The sequence below is a fragment of the Crocuta crocuta genome, unplaced genomic scaffold (assembly GCF_008692635.1).
Source record: "Crocuta crocuta isolate KB4526 unplaced genomic scaffold, BGI_CrCroc_1.0 scaffold113, whole genome shotgun sequence".
In the NCBI taxonomy this organism is placed as follows: Eukaryota; Metazoa; Chordata; class Mammalia; order Carnivora; family Hyaenidae; genus Crocuta; species Crocuta crocuta.
In genome coordinates, this window is record NW_027530368.1 from 802,671 (window position 1) to 823,232 (window position 20,562).

The 20,562-nt window shown below is 43.1% G+C and overlaps 1 protein-coding gene and 1 long non-coding RNA gene across 2 annotated transcripts in view; one reads left to right on the forward strand and one right to left on the reverse strand.

Moving 5' to 3' along the window:
• Positions 1-1,316, forward strand: part of TACR1 (tachykinin receptor 1) — a 148,740-nt gene extending 147,424 nt beyond the window's left edge. The window contains exon 5 of the mRNA XM_077766219.1: positions 958-1,316. Coding sequence (XP_077622345.1) covers positions 958-1,249 — 292 coding nt within the window. The 3' untranslated portion in view covers positions 1,250-1,316. The remainder of the gene's footprint in view (positions 1-957) is intronic.
• Positions 1-20,562, reverse strand: part of LOC144233385 (uncharacterized) — a 28,670-nt gene that overhangs the window by 5,867 nt on the left and 2,241 nt on the right. The window lies entirely within an intron of this gene.

A 20,562-nucleotide genomic window follows, 5' to 3' on the forward strand; every position in this document is an offset into this window, starting at 1 on the left:
GGTGGTCAGCAATAGGGAATTTAGCTCGGTGTCCAGAGTCCTGAGAGACGGGGCTGGGATGCCATGGTGGCAGCCCAGTCNTAGCTTTCAATCATCAGCCTATAAAATGCCTTCTGTGAATGTTATACTCAGGTACTGTGAATTTAGTGGCAGCCATTCTCTTGAACATTCCACATGCTCTTTGTTAGTTTAACTCTGATTCATCCTCCTTCAAAGAGCCTGATGACCTGCCCAAACACTCTTGTGTTAAATATCCCAGTTTGTCTTTAAGTAAAGGCTGATTCTCCCTGTTTATCACACAGGGAAACTGAGACACATTGAAGGGATGTGATTGAAGTCATCCTCAGTCAGCAGTCTACTTGAAAGGAGTCCAGACAGGTGCTTTTACTGCCTGGTGACTAGCACAGTACCATACAAAGAGTAAACACTTGGTGAATGCTTTTGTTAATGTTGAATTGATCCAAAGTCAGCTGACCCCGTACCAATGGAGGCAGCATATTTCAGTGGTCACCCTCAGTGAACACATGCATCTCACATGAACCTGGGTTCTAGTCCTGTATTGGACCTTGATGACTGACGTTCATTCACATCTTTTTGGCCTTAACATTCCCAGCTGTCAGTATAAAAAATAATAACGAGGCATCTGGGTGCTCAGTCAGTTGAGTGTCTAACTCTTGATTTCAGCTCACAATTCATGGATTTGAGCCCCACATCCAGCTCTGCACTGACAGCATGGAGCCTGCTTGGGATTCTCTCTTTCCTTCTCTCTCTGTCCCTCCTGCGCTCTCTCGCTCTCTCTCTCTCTCTCAAAATAAACTTTAAATAATACTAATAATAATAACAGAGAGTCACACTTGGGCATGTCCCTGTGTTAAAACGCTGGTACAGTGGGGAGAACACCTTCTGGAATCAGGCTGTCCCCAAGGGTCACCTCTCCCATCTGCTCTCTCTCTCCAGGTTCCGCCTGGGCTTCAAGCATGCCTTCCGGTGCTGCCCCTTTATCAGTGCCAGTGACTACGAGGGGCTTGAGATGAAATCCACCCGGTACCTCCAAACCCAGGGCAGCGTGTATAAAGTCAGCCGCCTGGAGACCACTGTCTCCACGGTGGTGGGGGCCCACGAGGAGGAGCTGGAAGATGGTCCCAAGACCACACCCTCATCTGTGGACCTGACGTCCAATGGCTCCTCTCGCAGCGACTCCAAGACCATGACAGAGAGCTTCAGCTTCTACTCCAACATGCTCTCCTAGACCGCAGATCTTCAGCAGGGGCAGCCACCACCATCTCTGTCTTGCTTCACTTCATGCATGGATAATGTCTTGATTTAGAAACCATCAGAAATACCCTACCACTGGGGTTTGTAAAAAAGGGCAGAATGTTTTAGGGAAAACATCCTATCCTGAGTTTAAAAAAGAGAAAAACTGGATTCTTCCATGAGTTTGATATCCCCCATGCTGTGTGACCCAAGGCAAATCACTGAACTTCTCTGGGCTTGTAAAATGGCACGGTTGGACTTGATTTTCCCTAAATCTCTTCCATGATTCTAAAATTAACTTTGGTTGTATGTGGGGGTTCACTTAGGGATGAATCCTGCAGCACCTGGATTTACCTGGAGCCCCCATCTTACTTCAGTGAAGTTGTCCACAGTCGTGCTCAGATTATTCTCCTTTAGCTGGTGGAGCACATCACATCAGCCTTCACTCGTCAGAGTAAACAAAAGAAGGGACCACATAAAATCCAAATGAAAGATTTAACTCCATCTTCTAAGCATCCATGAAAAAGAAGCAAGGATGTCTTCCTTTAAGGACCTCAGTATTTTAGTGCATCAACACCTCTTTAGATTGAGAGCCTCAGGTCCATCTGCATTATATCCCCAGGGACTGTCCTGAGCAACCAGTATGGCAGAATATGTCCACCCACACCAGCTAATGTCTGCTACTGACCAATAGTCAGGAGGCCTATGCCATACTTAATCTATCTGAGCTTCCCCTCCCTTATTTATAAAATATGGGGCTGAGCTAGATAACCTGAGTATTCCTTTTAACATTCAGTGGTTTAAGGATTGTATGAGTTTTTTTGTTTTAACAAAAAATTGATAGTCTCAAAAAGAATAGTCTCAAACATCTAGTGACTTACTACCCAGTTCCTGGAGAGCAGCAACTGCTAAAACGTGTCAATATCCATATCAAACATTCTCTGATTTATCCTAAAACCATGGGTATTTTTCTTCTGGAATGTTTTGGTCTTTGACAGACCAAAGACATGACAAACCTTGCATCTCTTCATGAGGTGTTAGCAGGCCAAGTTCCACAGGTGGAGATGCCATCAAGGAAGAGAAATATGTGGGCTCCCTGCTCCGGGCTTTTGGGGTATCTGAGGGCAGGGGTGCTAATGCAGTCTTAGCTTTATTCTAGCATGAGGCATGCACTCAGATGTCCAGTGAGAAAGGAGGCTGGACCCTGCAGCTCCACTTGTGGGAAGAGGCCACCTTGTATCTTCCTTTCAGATTCTCTGAATCTCCCTTTCTGCCCCCATGGCTTAACTGGCCTCCTGTCTGAAAGGGGTGGGATAACCCACAAGGCAGTCAGTCTACCAAGAGCCATGAATTCAATCCTTCTGGTCTCAGTAAAGCTTTGAGGTTTCCAGCAGATGAGCACACAATTTCTTGATGTCTCAGATTGTGCTTTGTCCAGATGTGGCTGAAAGCAGAAGTCTCGTGCAACATCTATGAATGTCTTCCTTGTGGTTTGAAGAATGGATGCATGTGTGCTGCATTTGTGGTGTTGATGGAGACCACTGCTGCCTACAGGCTCTATAGCCTTTACTAGCCATGCAGGCTATAACCCTACCAGGGCATTAGCAGCCCTGAGAAAGTTGTATAGCAACAGAATATGCCATAATAACCCATTAGCCATATTCTGCAAAGAAGCATGGGGAGGATTAAATAAATTAAATAAAGCTAGCTCAGGGCAGATATATGAATGAAAGACATAAATTAGGGGCAAAAAAATGATCAATGCCCAAAGCATTAGTCATACTTCCAATAAAATCTGTACCATGTTATTCATTCCAGAGGGGTATATAAGGAACCAACATGATTATGAAAAATACCAAGAAGAAATGTGTCTAGGAGTTGGGAACATCCTCTCTACTGAAGAGGTGAGAGAAGAATTCAACAAGGATTTGTTGTTTACCTGCTCTGTGCTTAGCCCTAAGCTGGGGAGCAGGAAACTCCTTCTAATCTTGAGGAACCTACCAGACTGGTTTGTGGCTAGCCCACCTGTCCTAGTGGGTTGAGACTACCCATCAGGCATGGAGGCAGCTGAGAAGCACATTCTCCCCAGGATTTAAAAGACCCACCCTCAACATGGAAAATCAAGCTAAAAGCTGGCACCTTCAGAGAGACTTCTGCAATGAGTTCACTGAGATCATTGCAAAGGGAGCCACCAGGGAAATTGGAAGGATGTGGTTGGACAGCATCAGCACCACACATAATATGAGAGAATATTGGATGGTCCTGACTGGTTCAGATATGGCAGAACATTCTACTGAGAAAGCCCAGCAAGCCTTCCTGTAACCCACTCTCCACTGAACTTATTAAAATGTTGTCAGCTCCCATGTGTGAGAAACACCATGATTTGCACTGTGCATGGGTCTCATTTTTATAGAAATGTGCCACCCTGTGTTTATATCCCGAGTGTTTTTCCTTGGTGTAGTGTTCAGTAGTAATAGAATATAAGACATCATGGGGCCATCTTTGTTATGTTACTTCCAAAACATGGGATCCAGTTGCTGTCAATGTGTTATTTGTGCTGTGCCAATCCTCATCCTCTTCATTTCATCACAGAAAGGAGTTGAGACATAGATCACAGACTCAGTCAAATCACAGTATTTGAGGGGTGGGTGGGAGACCTTTCTGGGAGGAACTGAAGGGCAGGAATCCTTGTCCTCCCCACTCCCACCGGGATTTGAAAACACACTGGAATGTCCTTTCTCCTGGAAAGACTAAGAGGACTCCTGGGAAAAGGGGACTCAGGAGCTGGCCTCATTGACCTGGTTTTTGAGAAGAGTCTATAAGTAGACAGGGGTTGTTCCTGAAGTTTCTGTTATCCAGCCTGGGATCCTAGAAAGAATTTCCATACAGAAATAAAGTATATGTTTGACCATCTCATGCCTCTGTCTCATCTCTGGGGAACCTCAGCACCTTACAGTATGCTGTATGGGGTGGTCTGATTAACCCTACTAACTTGCATAGTCAGAAGGATGGAACCTAACACCCAATAGACTTTTACTGTGACAAAATGGGTTGGCAAATTGTGGGGGCTGTTTGCAGGTAGGGATCTGGGAAGGTAAGGTGGGATTGTGTGAAGTACCCAACAATGTCACCTGTGAACAGAGCTGTGTCCATGAAGGTCCTCCCAGAACAGACACCAAGACAGAGTTAGAAATACAAGAGATTTATTGGAGGGACACCTGGGAAAGATAGAGGGGAGAGGAAGCAAAAGCCTGCAAGAGAAGCCTGAAGCATAGCACAGATCGGACATCTGTGATGAAAGGGGGTGGGAAGGATGGGCAGGTAGAGCCTCAGACCATGGTGCAGCTGTGATGGCTCAGCTGACCCAACAACACCACAGGTTGCCCATAGAGGGGCACCTGGGTGGCTCAGTTGGTTGAGCATTGGATTCTTGTTGTCAGCTCAGGTCATGAGGTCACAGTTCATGAGATCAAGCCCTATGTGAGGCTCTGTGCTGACAGTACAGAGCCTGCTTGGGATTCTCTCTCTCCTTTCCTCTCTGCCCCTCCCCCACTCATGCTTGCTCCCTCTCTCTCTCTCTCTCTCAAAATAAATAAATAAACATTAAAAAAAAAAAAAGGTGTCCCATGGCATAAATGGACAGGTCTGGCACCCCTGCCACACATGGTCACTGGAAACTCACCTGGGAGAGAGCGGGCTGCATCTGAGCCTACAGTAAGTCCTGAGGCACTGCAGCGGGAGGCTGCTAGCTGATTCCCCCCACCCCCAATTCTTTTTTGAAGGGACATAAGAGCTGGGACTCCCATGATTGCCACCAGAGCTTTGGTCCTGCCCCCTGTGTTTAAAAACACTGCCAGGAAACCAATGGCAGAATTCGAAACCTTAATGGTAATGTCTGTGAACCTTGGCAACCTGTCTCCTACTTCCTGGGGCCACCGTGTACCACCTCACCTCTCAGGCACCTCTCCCAAAAGAGTGAGGGGAGCTGTCAGTGGACTTGCAATGACAAAGGTTGTATAGACGTTGAAACAGGGACTTTTGAGGAGAATATGGACAGTTACCCAACATATAGAGCATCAGATGCAAATACTAAAAATGTTTCCATTTAAATCAAAACACTTTAAACTGATATTCTTGTAGAAGCTTCTGGGGATCCACAAACCGCTTCAAGATTTCCACAAGTCCTATATAAGACATTGCCTGTGTGTGTTTGTGTGCGTGTATGTAATAAGAGGTGCAAAACCTGAATCCTGCCTAAAGAAATAAGCCGCCCTCTGTTCTCCAGAGAAGGAGAGAAATGATAGTGTTTATAAGACAAGGGATGAGCAGCCTTGAGACCATCAGAGCACAGTGACAGGTATACACCACCCTGGAGAACCAGAGCAGCTCCTGGGAACTGGAAACTGCTTTGGAACAAAGTCATAATTCACCACAGATGCCCAGACGAGTTAAAGCTGTAAAACATCATTAAAGATGTCCATGGCAGTAAAAACACCAAATTTTATGATTTAGGGGTGTACTCATCCTTCTCTATGGGAAGACAAGTATTTGTTAGGTGAAGAAGGACTAACCTGAGTCATGTGCAAACAAATCACACCAGCTATGGAGTATGGATTTTCCCGTGGAAAGAAAAGACGTTTCATTTAGTCCTGTAGGCACATGTGGCCCCCATACACATTGCAGATGCTTGGCTTTTGGAGCTACAGCTGCCTGTGGTGATACACCCCCCAGGGACTGTCTCAATCCCTTTTACTGAGTATGAGTGTATGTGAGGGTACATGAGTGCACAGATCTCCTCAGCTCTGGAAGCTTAGGGGGGGATTTCAGTCAAGACCCCAGGCAGCCTCACCCCAGGTGAGGTGGGGACACACCAGGCATGTTCCCCTCATTCATCTTCAAAGGTAAGGGGGGCATCTGGCTGTAGAAACTGCTTTCCTGACCCCCATAGTATGCTGAGATGCCCTCATTTATCTGTATCCAGTTCAGGAAAACAGGGAGGAAGGGGAATGAGGCCAATTAAAGGGCATATCTCAACTCACCAAATTCAGCATAAAGCGGGAGCAACTTTTGATCCTGGCCTCCCTCTCAAGCAGCACAGCCAGGAAGAAGAACAGGCTGTTGATTAGAAGCAAGGCCTAACGGGGTATCAGCATTGACATGAGCTTGATGGGAGGCTGCCCCTTCCCTGTCACTCTCCCATGGCGTGGTAGCAGTACACGTCACACCAGCTCCAGAGATTTTCATGCAGACACATCCAAACCCAGGTGCTCTGCACTGCGTGCACCTGTGTCCTTTCTCTCTTCCTGCCTCTTTTTATTTCCAGTTTCCTTTTGTTCTCCATGCTTTACTCCAACATTGTTCCCATCCCTGGAAGCCCTCTCCTGGCACTCTCCCTGCTGAAATCTCTAGGTTTCTTTTTTAATTTTTTAATGTTTATTTTTGAGAGGAGAGAGAGAGAGAGGGAGGGACAGAGAGTATGAGTGGGGGAGGGGCAGGAAGAGAGGGAGACACAGAATCTAAAGGAGGCTCCAGGCTCTGAGCTGCCAGCACAGAGTCCAACACGGAGCTCGAACTCACAAAGCACGATGAAATATCTAGGTTTTAATGCCACTACTCTGGATGCCTTCCTGGTGCACTCATCAATAAAGAGAGGATTTGGTGTGATAGTGAGAATGACCATCCCTCACAAATCCCCTTTCCCATCTCCCCAAATTCCCCTGTGCCCACTCCATGTACCCACCCACTCACACTTTCCTCTCATCCCCTCACCCCACCTCCCACTCATCCACTTTCCTTAATTGAGATGCCCTCAGAAAAGGACTCCTGAATTAGTCCCTATACTTAAAAGAAGCAGCCAACATAATAGACCCAGCCTCCAGGCTGGGAGGGAAGAACAGCAAATTCCAGGGCTGCCTAGTTCCAGTGTCATCATCTAATCATGGCAACGTACGGATTTGGAGAACACTGGTGCATGAAGAGACCGCCAGACACAGTGAAGAAGAAGGGCAAGGCAGTGCATGCTCACTGCCCACAAAGTTCTTTCTGAACTAGGTTGCTCCTTGCTGATCTATGCCCATTGCCCTCTTGTTCCTTAACCACCACCTGGAGAGGTATTTGTTTTGGCAGAAGAGTCCTATGGGGCAATAACTATTTCTTAAAGATGGCAGCCACCTGAATTGGTCCATATGGTCAAAAACAGATGCCGTGAAGGATGATTATGATCATGGTTCTGCTTTGGCCTCAGAAATTTGAGGACAACCCAAACACTTTCTCAAAGCAGGAAGCAGACCTTTTCAGTTTATTTTATACCTGTCAAGATTTGGCAGCTGATAATTCAACCTCATCCCATTAAACATTTGCCTGGCCCTCCTGACATAGCAAGTGCCCTGCTGGGGATTTGGGAATATAAATTTCAGTAGCACTTGGTCTCTGCCCTCGAGTCCAGAGGGACAGACAGATGTTCACCATAGCCCAGTGGGAGGAACAACAAATCAGAGATGCTAGAAAGCACACTTTATGCCACACCTCACCAAATGTCACTAAAAGATCACAAAGTCTTAAGCCCAGTGTATTCCCTGGTGACAGTGCACACAAAATCACACATGAAATGTTCGCCCGTTGCAATGACTCACTTCCAAAACCCCTCAAGTTTTTAAGGTCGTGAAGTTTCACTCCCTTATCAGATGCATCTTCCTTTCTACTGTTAATTTCAAATCCTCCCAAATCAAACGCCAGTCCCTCAGCAGTCCCAGTGGAATATGACTACCACCACCTCTAGCCCCACCTCTGGCCAGATTCCTCATTGGTGCCACAGGACTGCTCTCTGCTGCCCTCTGGAGCACTCTATTAAAAATGCACAGGTTAAAGATTCAAATGAATGAAGTACCCAACACTAAGGTTTTATGTTTATATATATATCCAGCTTGTAGGGAACTCACTTTGAAGTGGCCTAGGAATCAATGCCATGAGCATGATTTTCCTGTGCTTCCATGATTTTCTTGGTTACAGATTTGAAGAAAGGAAGACACACATTAGAATATATGGGGCCTGGAAATAGGGACTTGTCATTATGGACATATAGTCACATGTGCTTCCGCTCCCACCAGGACAACCCCCAGTCTTATCGTGGGAGCCAATGGTGGGGCTCCATAATGAAGATCCCACATTCCTAATCATGGTGTATATTCTGCCAACTCCCAGATGCCTCATAAGGGTCCTCATGTTCCAGTGGGAGCTGTCATAGTGGTGGGTGAAGATCAATGGATGGTTATGCCTACCACCCAGAGATATGCAGAAAGCAGGGCACAGTCTCTGAGCAGCCCACCTAGAGATGCCATGCAAGGTCCTCTCTTTAAGAAACAGTAAGGTTCTCTGCTTCTCATGTTGCTGCTGATGCCAAATTGTGGCTGGGCAAGCTCAGATGCCCATCTAGGGCAATACCTGATTGGTAATCAGGAATAAATAGGAAGCATTTCTTTTGCATCAGATACTTTAGGTTTATCAGGGCCACTCTTGGCTTCAATCTACACTGGCGTTGGATTTGGAACTGGATGCCTTGGATCAGAAGCATCAAGCCCAGCAACTTCTTACCCCTACCAGATTATTGTCATGAATCTTTGCAGATTTCCCACACAGAAGTCAGTTCCCATGTCTCCTAAGGGACTGGGAATAAATTCTCAAAAGCGTGACCAGAGCAGGCAGAATAGGATGACCCACACCCTATTCTGTGTGTTCTGGGAGACATCTCATACTGCACTGGCTTCAGGGTCCAATGGCATGAACAAGACATGATTCTGTAAGCTAATTTTTCAAAAAGAAGAGGACACTGAGCTTTTGAACCAGCATAAACCTACTCTCAACTATCCCAAAGGCAGGATGAGTGAATAGCCCTTGCCTTTTTCTATATATCCCCCTAAAGCTTGAGACCCATTGGCTCTGGGTTATTCATGTTACCTGGATTGCATCTGTTTACAAAATAGTGCGGGAGAAGGGGAACAGAATATGATATCCCTGACGTCTTTGTTTGATAGAGGAAAAGGGCATGTGAGTGAAAGTAGAAATGTGTGCTCTAGATAAGTTAGAGGGTTTGAAAGGCAGAACAGAATTGCTTCCTTCCCTCTCCCAACTCAAATGTAATAATAAAGACAATAACAATAACAAGTATTACACTCTGGATCTCTTGTGCCAAGTATTTCATGTACATTATCAGGTTTCATCTTCACATGCCATGAAATAAATATTATTATTGGCCTTAATTTAATAGGAGAACAATGAGGCATAGAGAATAACTTGCTTGAGATCCCATTGCTAGAACTGACTCTCAGAGCTGCCCAATTACAAAGCCCACAGTCTTTTATTAAATAAAATTTTTTAATGTTTATTTATTTATTTTTAATATTTTATTTATTTTTGAGAGAGAGAGAGAGACAGCATGAGCAGGGGAGGGTCAGAGAGAGAGGGAGACAGAGAATCCGAAGCAGGCTCCAAGCTCTGAGCTAGTTGTCAGCACAGAGCCCAATGCGGGACTCAAACCCATAAACCGTGAGATCATGACCTGAGCTGAAGTCGGATGCTTAACCGACTGAGCCACCCAGGCGCCCCAATGTTTTATTTTTGAGAGAGAGAGAGAGAAGCAGACTGAAAGCGGGAGGAGGGGCAGAGAGAGGGGGAGATACAGAATCGCAAGCAGGTTCCAGGCTCTGAGCTGTCAGCACAGAGCCCGACACAGGGCTCAAACCCACAAACTGTGAGATCATAACTTGAGCCAAAGTTGGTCGCTTAACTGACTGAGCCACCAGGCACACCCCGCCCTAAGCCCACAGTCTTAAGCAAGACCCTCTGCTGTCTGTCATTCACTGTATTCCTAGGCCTCTCTCCTTCTTTAAAAGGTGCCACAGACCAAGCTGGAAGAAATAGCCCAAAAACACGGCCAAAGTGCTAATTCAAGAGATGGTGCTTCTAGGAGCAGCAAACTTCCATAGTCCTATTAAATCATCAGAAAAACATTTCAAAGGGTAAATTGTCTTCATATTCTCTGTAGTCATTCTTACAATTATGTGTGGTATGTGGCCAGGTTCTAACTCTGATTTGAAGACTGCTTATCAAGGATTTCCAGCTGTAATTAATCTTGGCACATTTAGCCTTGGGTGCACAGAATTCCCTAGATATGCATTTCTCTGGAGGATAAAGGGATGAGGAAGGATAACACATTACGTTTACACTAACAACTTAAAAATCTGTGTCCTATCAGGCCAGACTATCAGCTAGGTATTGGAGGTAGAGGTGGGGACCACTGGACTGGCCATGAAAATGGTGCACAAGGGGAGGGTTCCCTGGGGCCAGCCTGAACCAGATCGTTGCCCACAGGATTGCTGAGTCATGAAAGAAAGATGAATTCAATACCCAAGAAAAGGAAGTAGAAGTTGGAAACTGGAGGGACGAAGTCAACTGTTTCAAACCCTAAGGGGCATTAAACATCACTTAGGAAATTTATCAAGAGCTAGATTCCTAGCTTCATTTCCAGAGATCCTGACTTAGTAGATCCGCATTTTAACAGACATGTCAGTTATTGTGATGCAGGTGGCCCATGGAACCACTGGGCAAGACAAAACTTAAACGGAAAACAGATTGGAAAGTCATTGAGAAGGGGTTTTGACAGGAAAGGATGAATTATAAGCAGGTGAATGGAGGGGGGGGTCCTAACACACAGTCTTGCCTCACTTAGTCAAAGTAGGCTCTCAAAGAATTGGGATAAAGAAGGAGTTGAGAGCTAGGCTCCAGGGTCAGTGCCACAGAGGGGAGAGGGACAATGGGTAGAGATGTAAGAGGGGGTTACAACTCAATCCACTTTTCACCTTTGGCCCGTCTGAGTCCCCATTCCCAGTGTTTCCTTCTAGCATTCCAAAACTGTCCCTCTAGCACAAAGTAGCTTACTATCCTCCACCAACCTCCTGTCCCTGTTTTGGTCTTCTTTCAGTCAAGTTTGCAAAATCAGAATTAAAGTACAGAATTTTTACTTCCCAGATTTCTAGACATGTGCCATAGCTGCCAACTTCTGGGAGGCCCCAGTGTTGAACTGTGTCCAGCTCAGGATGGAACTGTTTTCCCTGAATTCTAAAACAATTCCCAGACCATTTTATGGGAAAGCACTTTATTTTTATACAGTCTCAACATTCATTCCAATTTTATGATTTTTTTCAATTATTTACAACTTTCCCCTTATGTTCAACCCAGATTCATATCCAAGCAGAGGAAGGAGTCTAGATGTCAGAGCAACGTGGTNGGATATATTTTCTTTTTACAACAAGTAAAGATACTATAAACCATAGCTATCTCCAATTTTATCCCTTTTTAGATAATAGACAATGTGATGTGCTCCTGCATTGTGAATGCAGAGGCAGTACCTGGCATGTGGTTGAGAGCTGGGATATGGTATCTCTGGATGCCCTTTCTTGGCTACATAGTCAGAGCAGGGTTCATAGTGAGCTTCCCTGAAACTCACCCTTTCAACAAACATTTACTGAATTCCTAGAAATGTTTCCTCACAGATGATGAGTAATTTCCAAAGAAGCCACACTGGTGCTTTGCTACTAGATGATCCTGTGACAAGCAATATGAAGCTTCCTTCAGGTCTGGCCATGCCTAGTTCTTCATTCATTCCTGGAACTCCCACAACACACCAGACCCTGTGCTGGGCATCAGGGAGGCAATGAGTGAAAAAAGGCATGGGTCCTATTGACAAGCAGCTTTCAGGCTAATGGAAAGACATGCTGATCAAATAATCCCATGAAAGAAGGCATAATTAAAAACTGAGATAAGAGCTATTAGAGAAAGAAAGGTTCTGTTACATAGTAACTGGACCCAGCACCTAAGAGCATGGGTTCTCTGAGAAAGTGAGGCCCTACGGAGTAAGAGTAACCCAGACAAAGAAGAAAGAGTATTCCAAGTATGTGAATGGCCTGGAGAAAGGTCTGTGATGGATGGGATTATAGCATATTTGAGGGACTGAAAGCACAAGACCCATGAGCCTGGCTGGAAGAAGAAGACACAGAGGAAGGCAAGGCTGGAAGAGAAGGAGGCAGAGGACCTTGGACACCCTTATGGGCCTTGATAAGCATTATGGTCTTCAGCCTTATAGCAAAGCAAGCCAGCAAAAGATTTAGGAGGTGATAGGATCAATCTGCTTTTGGAAGACCACTCTAGCCACAGGAAGACCAATTAGGAGGCGATTGCTATGGTTCAAAAAAGAAGAGATGGGCACAAGGGGATGGATTTGAGAAATCTGTAGCCTATATGAGAAATATTTATTTATTGATGGGCTTCACTGGTTATGGAGAAAGAAGAGGTCTCGAGGGTGAATTTGGTGATTCTTACTCACGTGATTAGTTTAATGCTAGTGCCATTTACTGAAAGAGGGAACACTGGGATATCAGCTTGGGAAAAGAGGGCAGGCAGAAATATTACATGTTTGATCTTAAACATGTTCAGTGTGAGGTAACTTAGAGACAGCAAAGGAGATATCCAGCAAGCAGTTGGATATGCAGATTTGGAGCTCAGGGAGCAGACTGGGCCAAGGACGTTGATTTCCAAGTCAATTATAGATGAAACTTGATGCCATGAGCATGAATAAGCTTGCCAAGTATTATAGTATTGGGTACTCAACTGCAACATTTAATAGCTGGGGAGAAAAGGAGTTATATTGTGCTGAGAGAAAGAAAACAACAACAGGGCAATATGGTATCTAGGAAGCCAACAATGAAAGAGAATGTTTCAAGGAAAGGATTCTGTGATGTTGAATTCTGTGAACAAATTGAAGAAGAGGAAACATAGAAAATGCCCAGAGGGTTTAGTTGATGAAAAGATCTGTGGTGGCTACAGCAAGAGTTGTTTAAGTGGGGTCCTGAGCTGAACAAATCGCAGTGAGCTGAGGAAGAAATGTTTGATGAAGAAATAGAGACCCAGACCTTAAGGCTAGTTTAGAGGAAGAGGAAGAGAAGGTGGTAACTAGAGGGAATGTGGATCCAAGGAAGGTATTTTTAATTTGTATTTGTTGTTTAATAGAAGAGACTTGGACATAATTCAATGCCTACAAGAATGATCTTTTTTTTAATGTTTATTTTTTGAGAGAGAGAGACAGAACGCGAGTGGGGGAGGGTCAGAGAGAGAGAGGGAAACAGAATCCGAGGCAGGCTCCAGGCCCTGATGCGGGGCTCAAACCCACCTGAGATCATGACCTGAGCTGAAGTTGGACGCTCAATCAAATGAGCCACCCAGGGGTCCCAAGAATGATCTTTTTGAGGAGCACTCAATGCATAGGAGAGAGAAGAGAAAATTGGTAGCAAACAATTTCTGGGAAAGCAGGAGGGTGGCATGCAGAGAGCACAGCTGGAAGATGGGGGACAAAGAGAGAGGGTAGGTTAGGAGATTTGAAAGCAGGATATCAGAAAAATTTCTCTAGCTGATTGCTTCAATTTTCTCTAAGAAACAGAAAGCAGGGTCATCACTGGTAATGGGGCAAGAAGTTGGGGAACAGGGTTAAAAGCTAATGGTTGGGGAGGCATATAGAAGATTTCAAATAGTCATTGCAGACTGTCCAGAAACTCTGTTTCAGTCATTCTGGAGTGGGGCCTACAAATCTACAGCTGATTCTGAAACATGTGTTTCAGGGACCAAGCTTTGGGAAACACCAGCCTGGGGACATGTACCCTTTTAAGTTCCCATATGAAACGCACCATCAAGAATGGAAGAAAGAATGGTTTCCAAGAAGACTGTACGTGACAATCTGTATAATTCTATGTCTTCAGATGGCTCCACTCTCCCAAGAGGGCTATTTGACCAAGGCAGCTCTGAAGCCATTCTTGACCTTATATAAAATTTAATCTTAATTTAGTTCTAAGGCAACTCAACATTAATTTGAACTTGGTCTTCTAATAAACAGGGTTGTATTTCATCTATAAACCATGTCCCATTCTACTTAACCCTCGTGTTCCCAGAATTACTGTAAGTTACAACATAGTCATTATCTAGTTTATGAGAATTCCAAGGTATGAGCCTCATCAAAAGGTAACAATACATGAGTATGCACACAATCTAAAATCTGAATACCTAACTATAAATTTCAAGCAAAATAGATCAGAACCAGCTTTACCCAATTTAATTTTGGAAGAAGAATAATGGTACAAGTTTTGAAAAAGCATTATAGGGGCACATGAATGGCTCAGTCGGTTAAGCGTCCAACTTCAGCTCAGGTCATGATCTCATGGTTTGTGGGTTTGAGCCCCACGTCAGCTCTGTGCTGACAGCTAGCTCAGAGCCTGGAGCCTGTTTCAGATTCTTTATCTCCCTCTCTCTCTGACACTCCTATGCTCACACTGTCTCTCTCTCTCTCTCTCTCAAAAATAAATAAAACATTAAAAAAATTTTTTTAAAGAAAAAGCATTATAACTATGCAAAGATCATCTTACCACATAAATCATTTCTGTCCATGATTTCAAGCCTGAGGATGGAGAAGTGACCTCTACAAAGAGGTTTCCAGTCATTAATGAACTGTTCATTCTTTGCTTGGCCAACACCTATTGATCCCTCAAATCTCTGATTAAATGATACTTCTTTGTAAATGTTTCTCCACACCTCCAACATTAATAGGCCTCCCCCTCAAACAGATCTCCATCAGTATTTTCTCTCATACCATCTTGTTCTTTTTCTTCATGACACTATCTCCACTTGCAAATATTTATTATTTATGTGATATTTTTAAGTTTGTATCACTGTTAGACTGTAAGTCCTGTGAGGAGCTCAAGTTCGTTTTATCATATGATGTACACCCATTTCTTAGCACAGTATCAGCACAAAGGGCTGATTTTAGATTACGTGGTTTAGCTCAATAAAGGTCTATTGAATAAATAAATAAATAAATGTACATTAGGAGTCAACCTTACCCTGTCCTTGCTGGTTTCCAGAGCAACATGCAGTGAGTTCAGCTGACAGTGTGACATCCAGGCAAGAGAATCTAAGGCAATAGCTCTCAAACCTTTGTGACTATCACTTAGTCAAAGAAAGCTATGCCAATAAACAAAGAACCATGACGATAACACAAGCATATTTTGAGGGAATCATACAGACATTAACTTTAGCAATACTTTCATGCAAATGTAAGTCATAACACGTTGTAGGATTAACCAAACAGCCTCAAAAAGGATAAATTAATACTTTAAAAATCAAGAAGAGTTGCATTCAATTGCCATCCCATAAACTTGGGATACTGCTAATGATAAACAGGTAACAAGCCACTCCACTCTCTGGTCTTCACAGCATTGTCAGGCACAGTGAAGTAACCAGACTTATTGGCAGAATGCTGAATTAGAATCCTCAGGAAATTCTAGCAAGTATTAACATGAGTTTCTTGAGAACCAAATTTTAGTAACTCTCAATAATACACCTAGTAGTTACTAGTAAACAACTTACTAAGTCTGCATAATTGCCTGCCATTTGCCTATAAGAACCTGGGTTTTTGGATTTATTCCCTGCTCATCTAAAGGCTCCTCAAGGCTTACCAGATGACTAATTATATCTGAGTACTACTGGTCTAGGAGGCGTGCAATCCAGCCACTTCTCTAGTTCTCCTCTGTTCTGTCCTTTGATCCAGTGGGAACATCAGACAGCCGCACACTTGGACCACGTTAGCTGTGGCTCCTGTTGGTCACCTTCACTGAGTCGTGTTAATGTCATGCTTTTGGTTAGACTTGTTCTAAGAAACAATTAAATGAAACCCACTTCTGTATTTGCCATAAAAGTCACTGTGAATATTATCTATGTTTTTATTATATAAATTGTATATAATCTATATATAATCATGATTAGGATGACAGAGTTTACTATGTGCCACTCACAGTTCTAAGGGCTTAGTATGTTTTGCTTCATTTAGTCTTCACATATCCCTAAGGAGGAAGGTAGTATCATTAATCCATTTATCCACAATGTCACACCATACTCCTTAATCTCTACTTGAGAATTTCTTTTGGAATTTATTGCCAAAAAAATTTTTATCTTTATTGGGAAACTGGTATACCTCCTACTTCCTGATCATAAATACTATAATATTTATTGCTTCCTTTGATCCCTGGATTCCAAAAATGTTCAGTAGAATTTGGGTCTTCAACACAGGCTGGTATCATCTTATCATAGGTACATTACTTACACTTATTTGTCTGTGTACTGACTTTCTACTTCCATTTTATTTGCTTTGTTGTATATGTCCTTGCTACTAATTGCTTCAGAACTTTTTGGAAACAAGAAAAGTAGAAATCAACCTAGTTAAACAAAAATACATACTTTGAGTTTAACCTGAGAGAATTATGTCTGAGGAATCGGTGAATGCAGATTGAGAACACAACTCCACCACTAGGGATAAATATGAAACAATTCTGGAAGTCAAATATTTTTTCCCAAACCTCCTACAATATAGTGGCTATTCATATATTTTGAGAAAAATGGAGTTATTAGATACCATCCAGGGAGACCCCTGAATGAAAAACCTTTTGGCCAGAACATCAGAGGCCTTTAGAGAGAATGGGAACACCTGTATTACAGAAACCATGCCAGGAGTAGGTATCTTTGTGAATAATCATCTGTTAGGTGTCTCTTACTGTAATATGAATACATTATTAAAAGAAAATATTTATAGAATAACTTGACCTTAAACACGCATGTGTTGCAAGGGGTCAGGGTAACTCTCACACTCTGTTTTCTCTGGCAAATAAGTATAACTGTCCATAAAAGCCAACATATGAGAAAACCCTTTAAAAAAAAAACAATGCAGTCAGAATAAACAAGGCATACCACTACTCACTTTTTATCTAAGAAGCGTTTGGTATTGCAGTTTGCCTCAGCAATGGGTCTAGAAATGCCAAGTGTTTATTTTAGCAGCTATGATGACCATGGAAATATGTTCTTCTCCTCCTTAAGACTCTTAAAATTCTTGGGGAGAGATGGTTTAAAGTTTAATAATAAATGTAGTTATTATCCAGATTTCATCAGAAAAAAATAAACACAAAACAATTGAGAGAGAAGGACATCAAAACCTCCTGCACTTCTTTTTGTGACTCCAGTTAGATTTTCTTAGCCAGTTCATGCTGCAGTTCAGTGCAAACCTTCTAGAATTCTGGACATCAACTCTATGATCAATGCAATGACTCTAACTGTTCTCAGAAACAGTGCTTGCAAACTGAATTTTGAATGCTCAGAATCTCTAGCTTTATCAGTGTTCCAAAGGAGTTCTGATTCCTCCCTCTGAAAGTTTATGCTTCAGACGATCAGTCTGATTTATCACGAATTTGTATCATTTTTCAAGAACTGATGTGTTCAATTTACTTCCTCTTAAACCTCTGGGCTCAGAATGCTTGACTAGGCTCTGGGAATGTGCATCTGATTTAAAGAAGTTCTTATCTAATAGATACTCTTTTTTCCTTCTCCCACAAAGCAAAAAACACCCTTAATTGAATAAAGAGATGTAATAAATGTCTGCATCCAGGAAGAACTACCAAAAGCTTTGTTCATTGCACCTCTTCCCTTTAGACCAGTAGTTCTCAACTGTAATGTGCATATGAATATGTACACTGTGCATATGAATATGTACTGTGCAAGAAGCCTGGGGTGCTGCTTAGAGTGCAGCGTCTGAGCCAGCAGGTTTGGAGCAGGGCTGAAATTTGTGACGCTGACGAGCTCCCAGATACTGCTGGTGGTGGTGCTGACCCACAACCCTTGGAGTAGCCAGGACCTGCAGAATCTAGACCAGTGTGCCACAGATGTAATTTAAATATCCTAGTAGCCACATTAAAAAATTTTAAGGTACAAGTGGACATAATCTAACAATATATTTTATTTACCCCAAAATATCCAAATATTATCAGTTCAACAGGTAATCAATATAAAAATTACTAGATATTTTGCACTTTTTTCATACTAAGTCTTCAAAATCATGTATTTTACATTTAGAGCACATCTCAAAGTACACTAGCCACATTTTAAGTGTTCAGTGGCCACACATGACTAGTGGCTACTACATTGAACAGCATAGGTCCAGAGAGTCTCCCTGTCTTCTCAGGAGAAATTCTGTCCAGAACTCTTCAGTGTTACAAAATTCTGTGGGTGTCAGGCTGTGAGACCACTCCAGATGACAGTCGTTAGGGTGATGGCATCATCTGAGTTGAGAATGGCAGTTCTAATTTGGGAATGAGCTTATTAAAAACCAGTAGGGCCTCCCTAGGCGGTAAGAGCCTCTCCTGTTTAGGGCACAGATAATCCTTAGCATTGTTTCCTTTGTCTTGGCACTTCCTGGTTGTGAGTTAATAGAGGAGCCTTGAGCCATGTGTGAGCAAGCACCAGACAGCACAGGACCCAGAATCCTCACTTAGGAGACTGAGTTTTATTCTAAGAGCATTGGGGAACCATTACAAGATTTTAAGTAGAGAAATACAGTACAATCAGGTTTTCATCTGGGAAAAATTTTTTAGCAGTAACAGAAAAATGTTCTGGAGGAAGACAAGATTGAACGCAAGGAAGGTAGTCAGGAAAGTTTTTCAGAAATCCAGGCTAAAGATGATAATGGTCTGAGTTAAGAAACTAGTTCAGTGGCTGGAGGAGGGAAAAGGAATAAAGAGGATTTTATTGATATGTCTTGGTGGTAGACAGGAGAATCCAGGATGATGCCCGGGTGTATCTGGCAAGGCCCCAGGAGGAGAGCACACTCAAATCAGGAGACTGGGAAGAAGACTAATAAGGGCATTGTTTACAGCAGTGCAGGGGGTGTCGCTCTGCAGCTGGAGCTGATGCCGCCCCCAGCCCTGAAGGCACAGGGGAGAGAGCAGTTACTGGACCCAGAAGGAGAGATTGTAGGACCGGGGCCACCAAGACAGCAGCAGTGACCTCAGGTGGGACAACACAGCCAGTCAGAGACAAGCCAGCAAAACCAGTGTAGAGTGAAAGCTATGTGTATTTTAGATTTCTGTAGAAACTGCCAAATGGCTGTTTTGTCTGTTCCTAGTCATTCTATAGACTCTCCCAGCAACAGTATAGAAGAATTTCTCTTTTTCTTACTTCTTAGAAACAATGTATATTATCAATCTTTTAAAAAAAATTGCCTACTGTAATGGTTAATTTTATGCGTTAATTTGGTGAGGCCATGGTACTCAAATATTTGTTTAAATCCCAGTCTAGGGGCGCCTAGGTGGCTTAGTTGGTTAAGCGTCCGACTTTCGCTTAGGTCATGATCTCGCGGTTNCTAAAAGTATTTTTTTAGATGAAATTGACTTTGAAATCAGTAGATCTTGAGTGCAGCAGATGACCCTTAGTAATGTGAGCAGGACTTCCAATCAGTTGGAGACCTTAGGAGAAAAAGACTGAGGTCTCCCAAGAAGAGGGAATTCTGCCTTCAGACTGCAGCTGCAACATTAGTTCTTGTCTGGGTCTCCAGCCTGCCCACACGCCCTGCCAGCCTCCACATATCACATGAGCCAATCCCTTAAAGTGATCTATTACACACACACACACACACATTTACACAGCCTTTGGTTCTCTTTTTCTAGAGAACCTTGACTAACACACCTCTTCAGCTAGAAATTACATCTCAGCATAGTTTCAATCTGCAATTTTCTGATTATTACTGAAGTTCACATTATAGGTTGGGTTTTTGTTTTTTTTTTTTACCATTTTCATTCCTTTTTCTGTGTTTTTCTTTTTTTTTCTTCTTTTCTTTTTTTTTTCTACAAATAGTTTATTGTCAAGTTGGTTTCCATATAACACCCAGTGCTCTTTTTCTGTGTTTTTCTACTGAGCATTTTGATGTTTTCTTGTAGGAGCTCTCTCTATATATATATATGTTGATTTGTATCTTTATTTTGTAAGTTGCAATTTTTCTCACCATCTGCTCTCTGTCACTGACCTGGTAAACTCTGTTGCCTCTAAGCTTAGAAGTGCTCCAGAGTCCATGAGGAAGAATGGTTCTTACCCCTCTACCCATCCATGCCCAAGACTGTTCAGAGTTGCAATTTTTATCTAGGCTCATTTCTCCATCATTTGATTATATCTACCTTCTGTCTTTTAAAAATGTTCAAAGCCTACAATTTACAGTGCTTTTGTGGATGCATTTCTCATACTTTTTCTGACATTTCAGCCGGATTTGGGGAGGGCGGGAGCTGAAGGGAGTGAGTGGCCAGCTGCCCATATTGAACCAAAAACTGGGGGAATCACTTAACAATAAAAGCAGGCTAAGAGTTTTCAAAGTCTCTAGGACTCAGCTGGTTATATATTTTT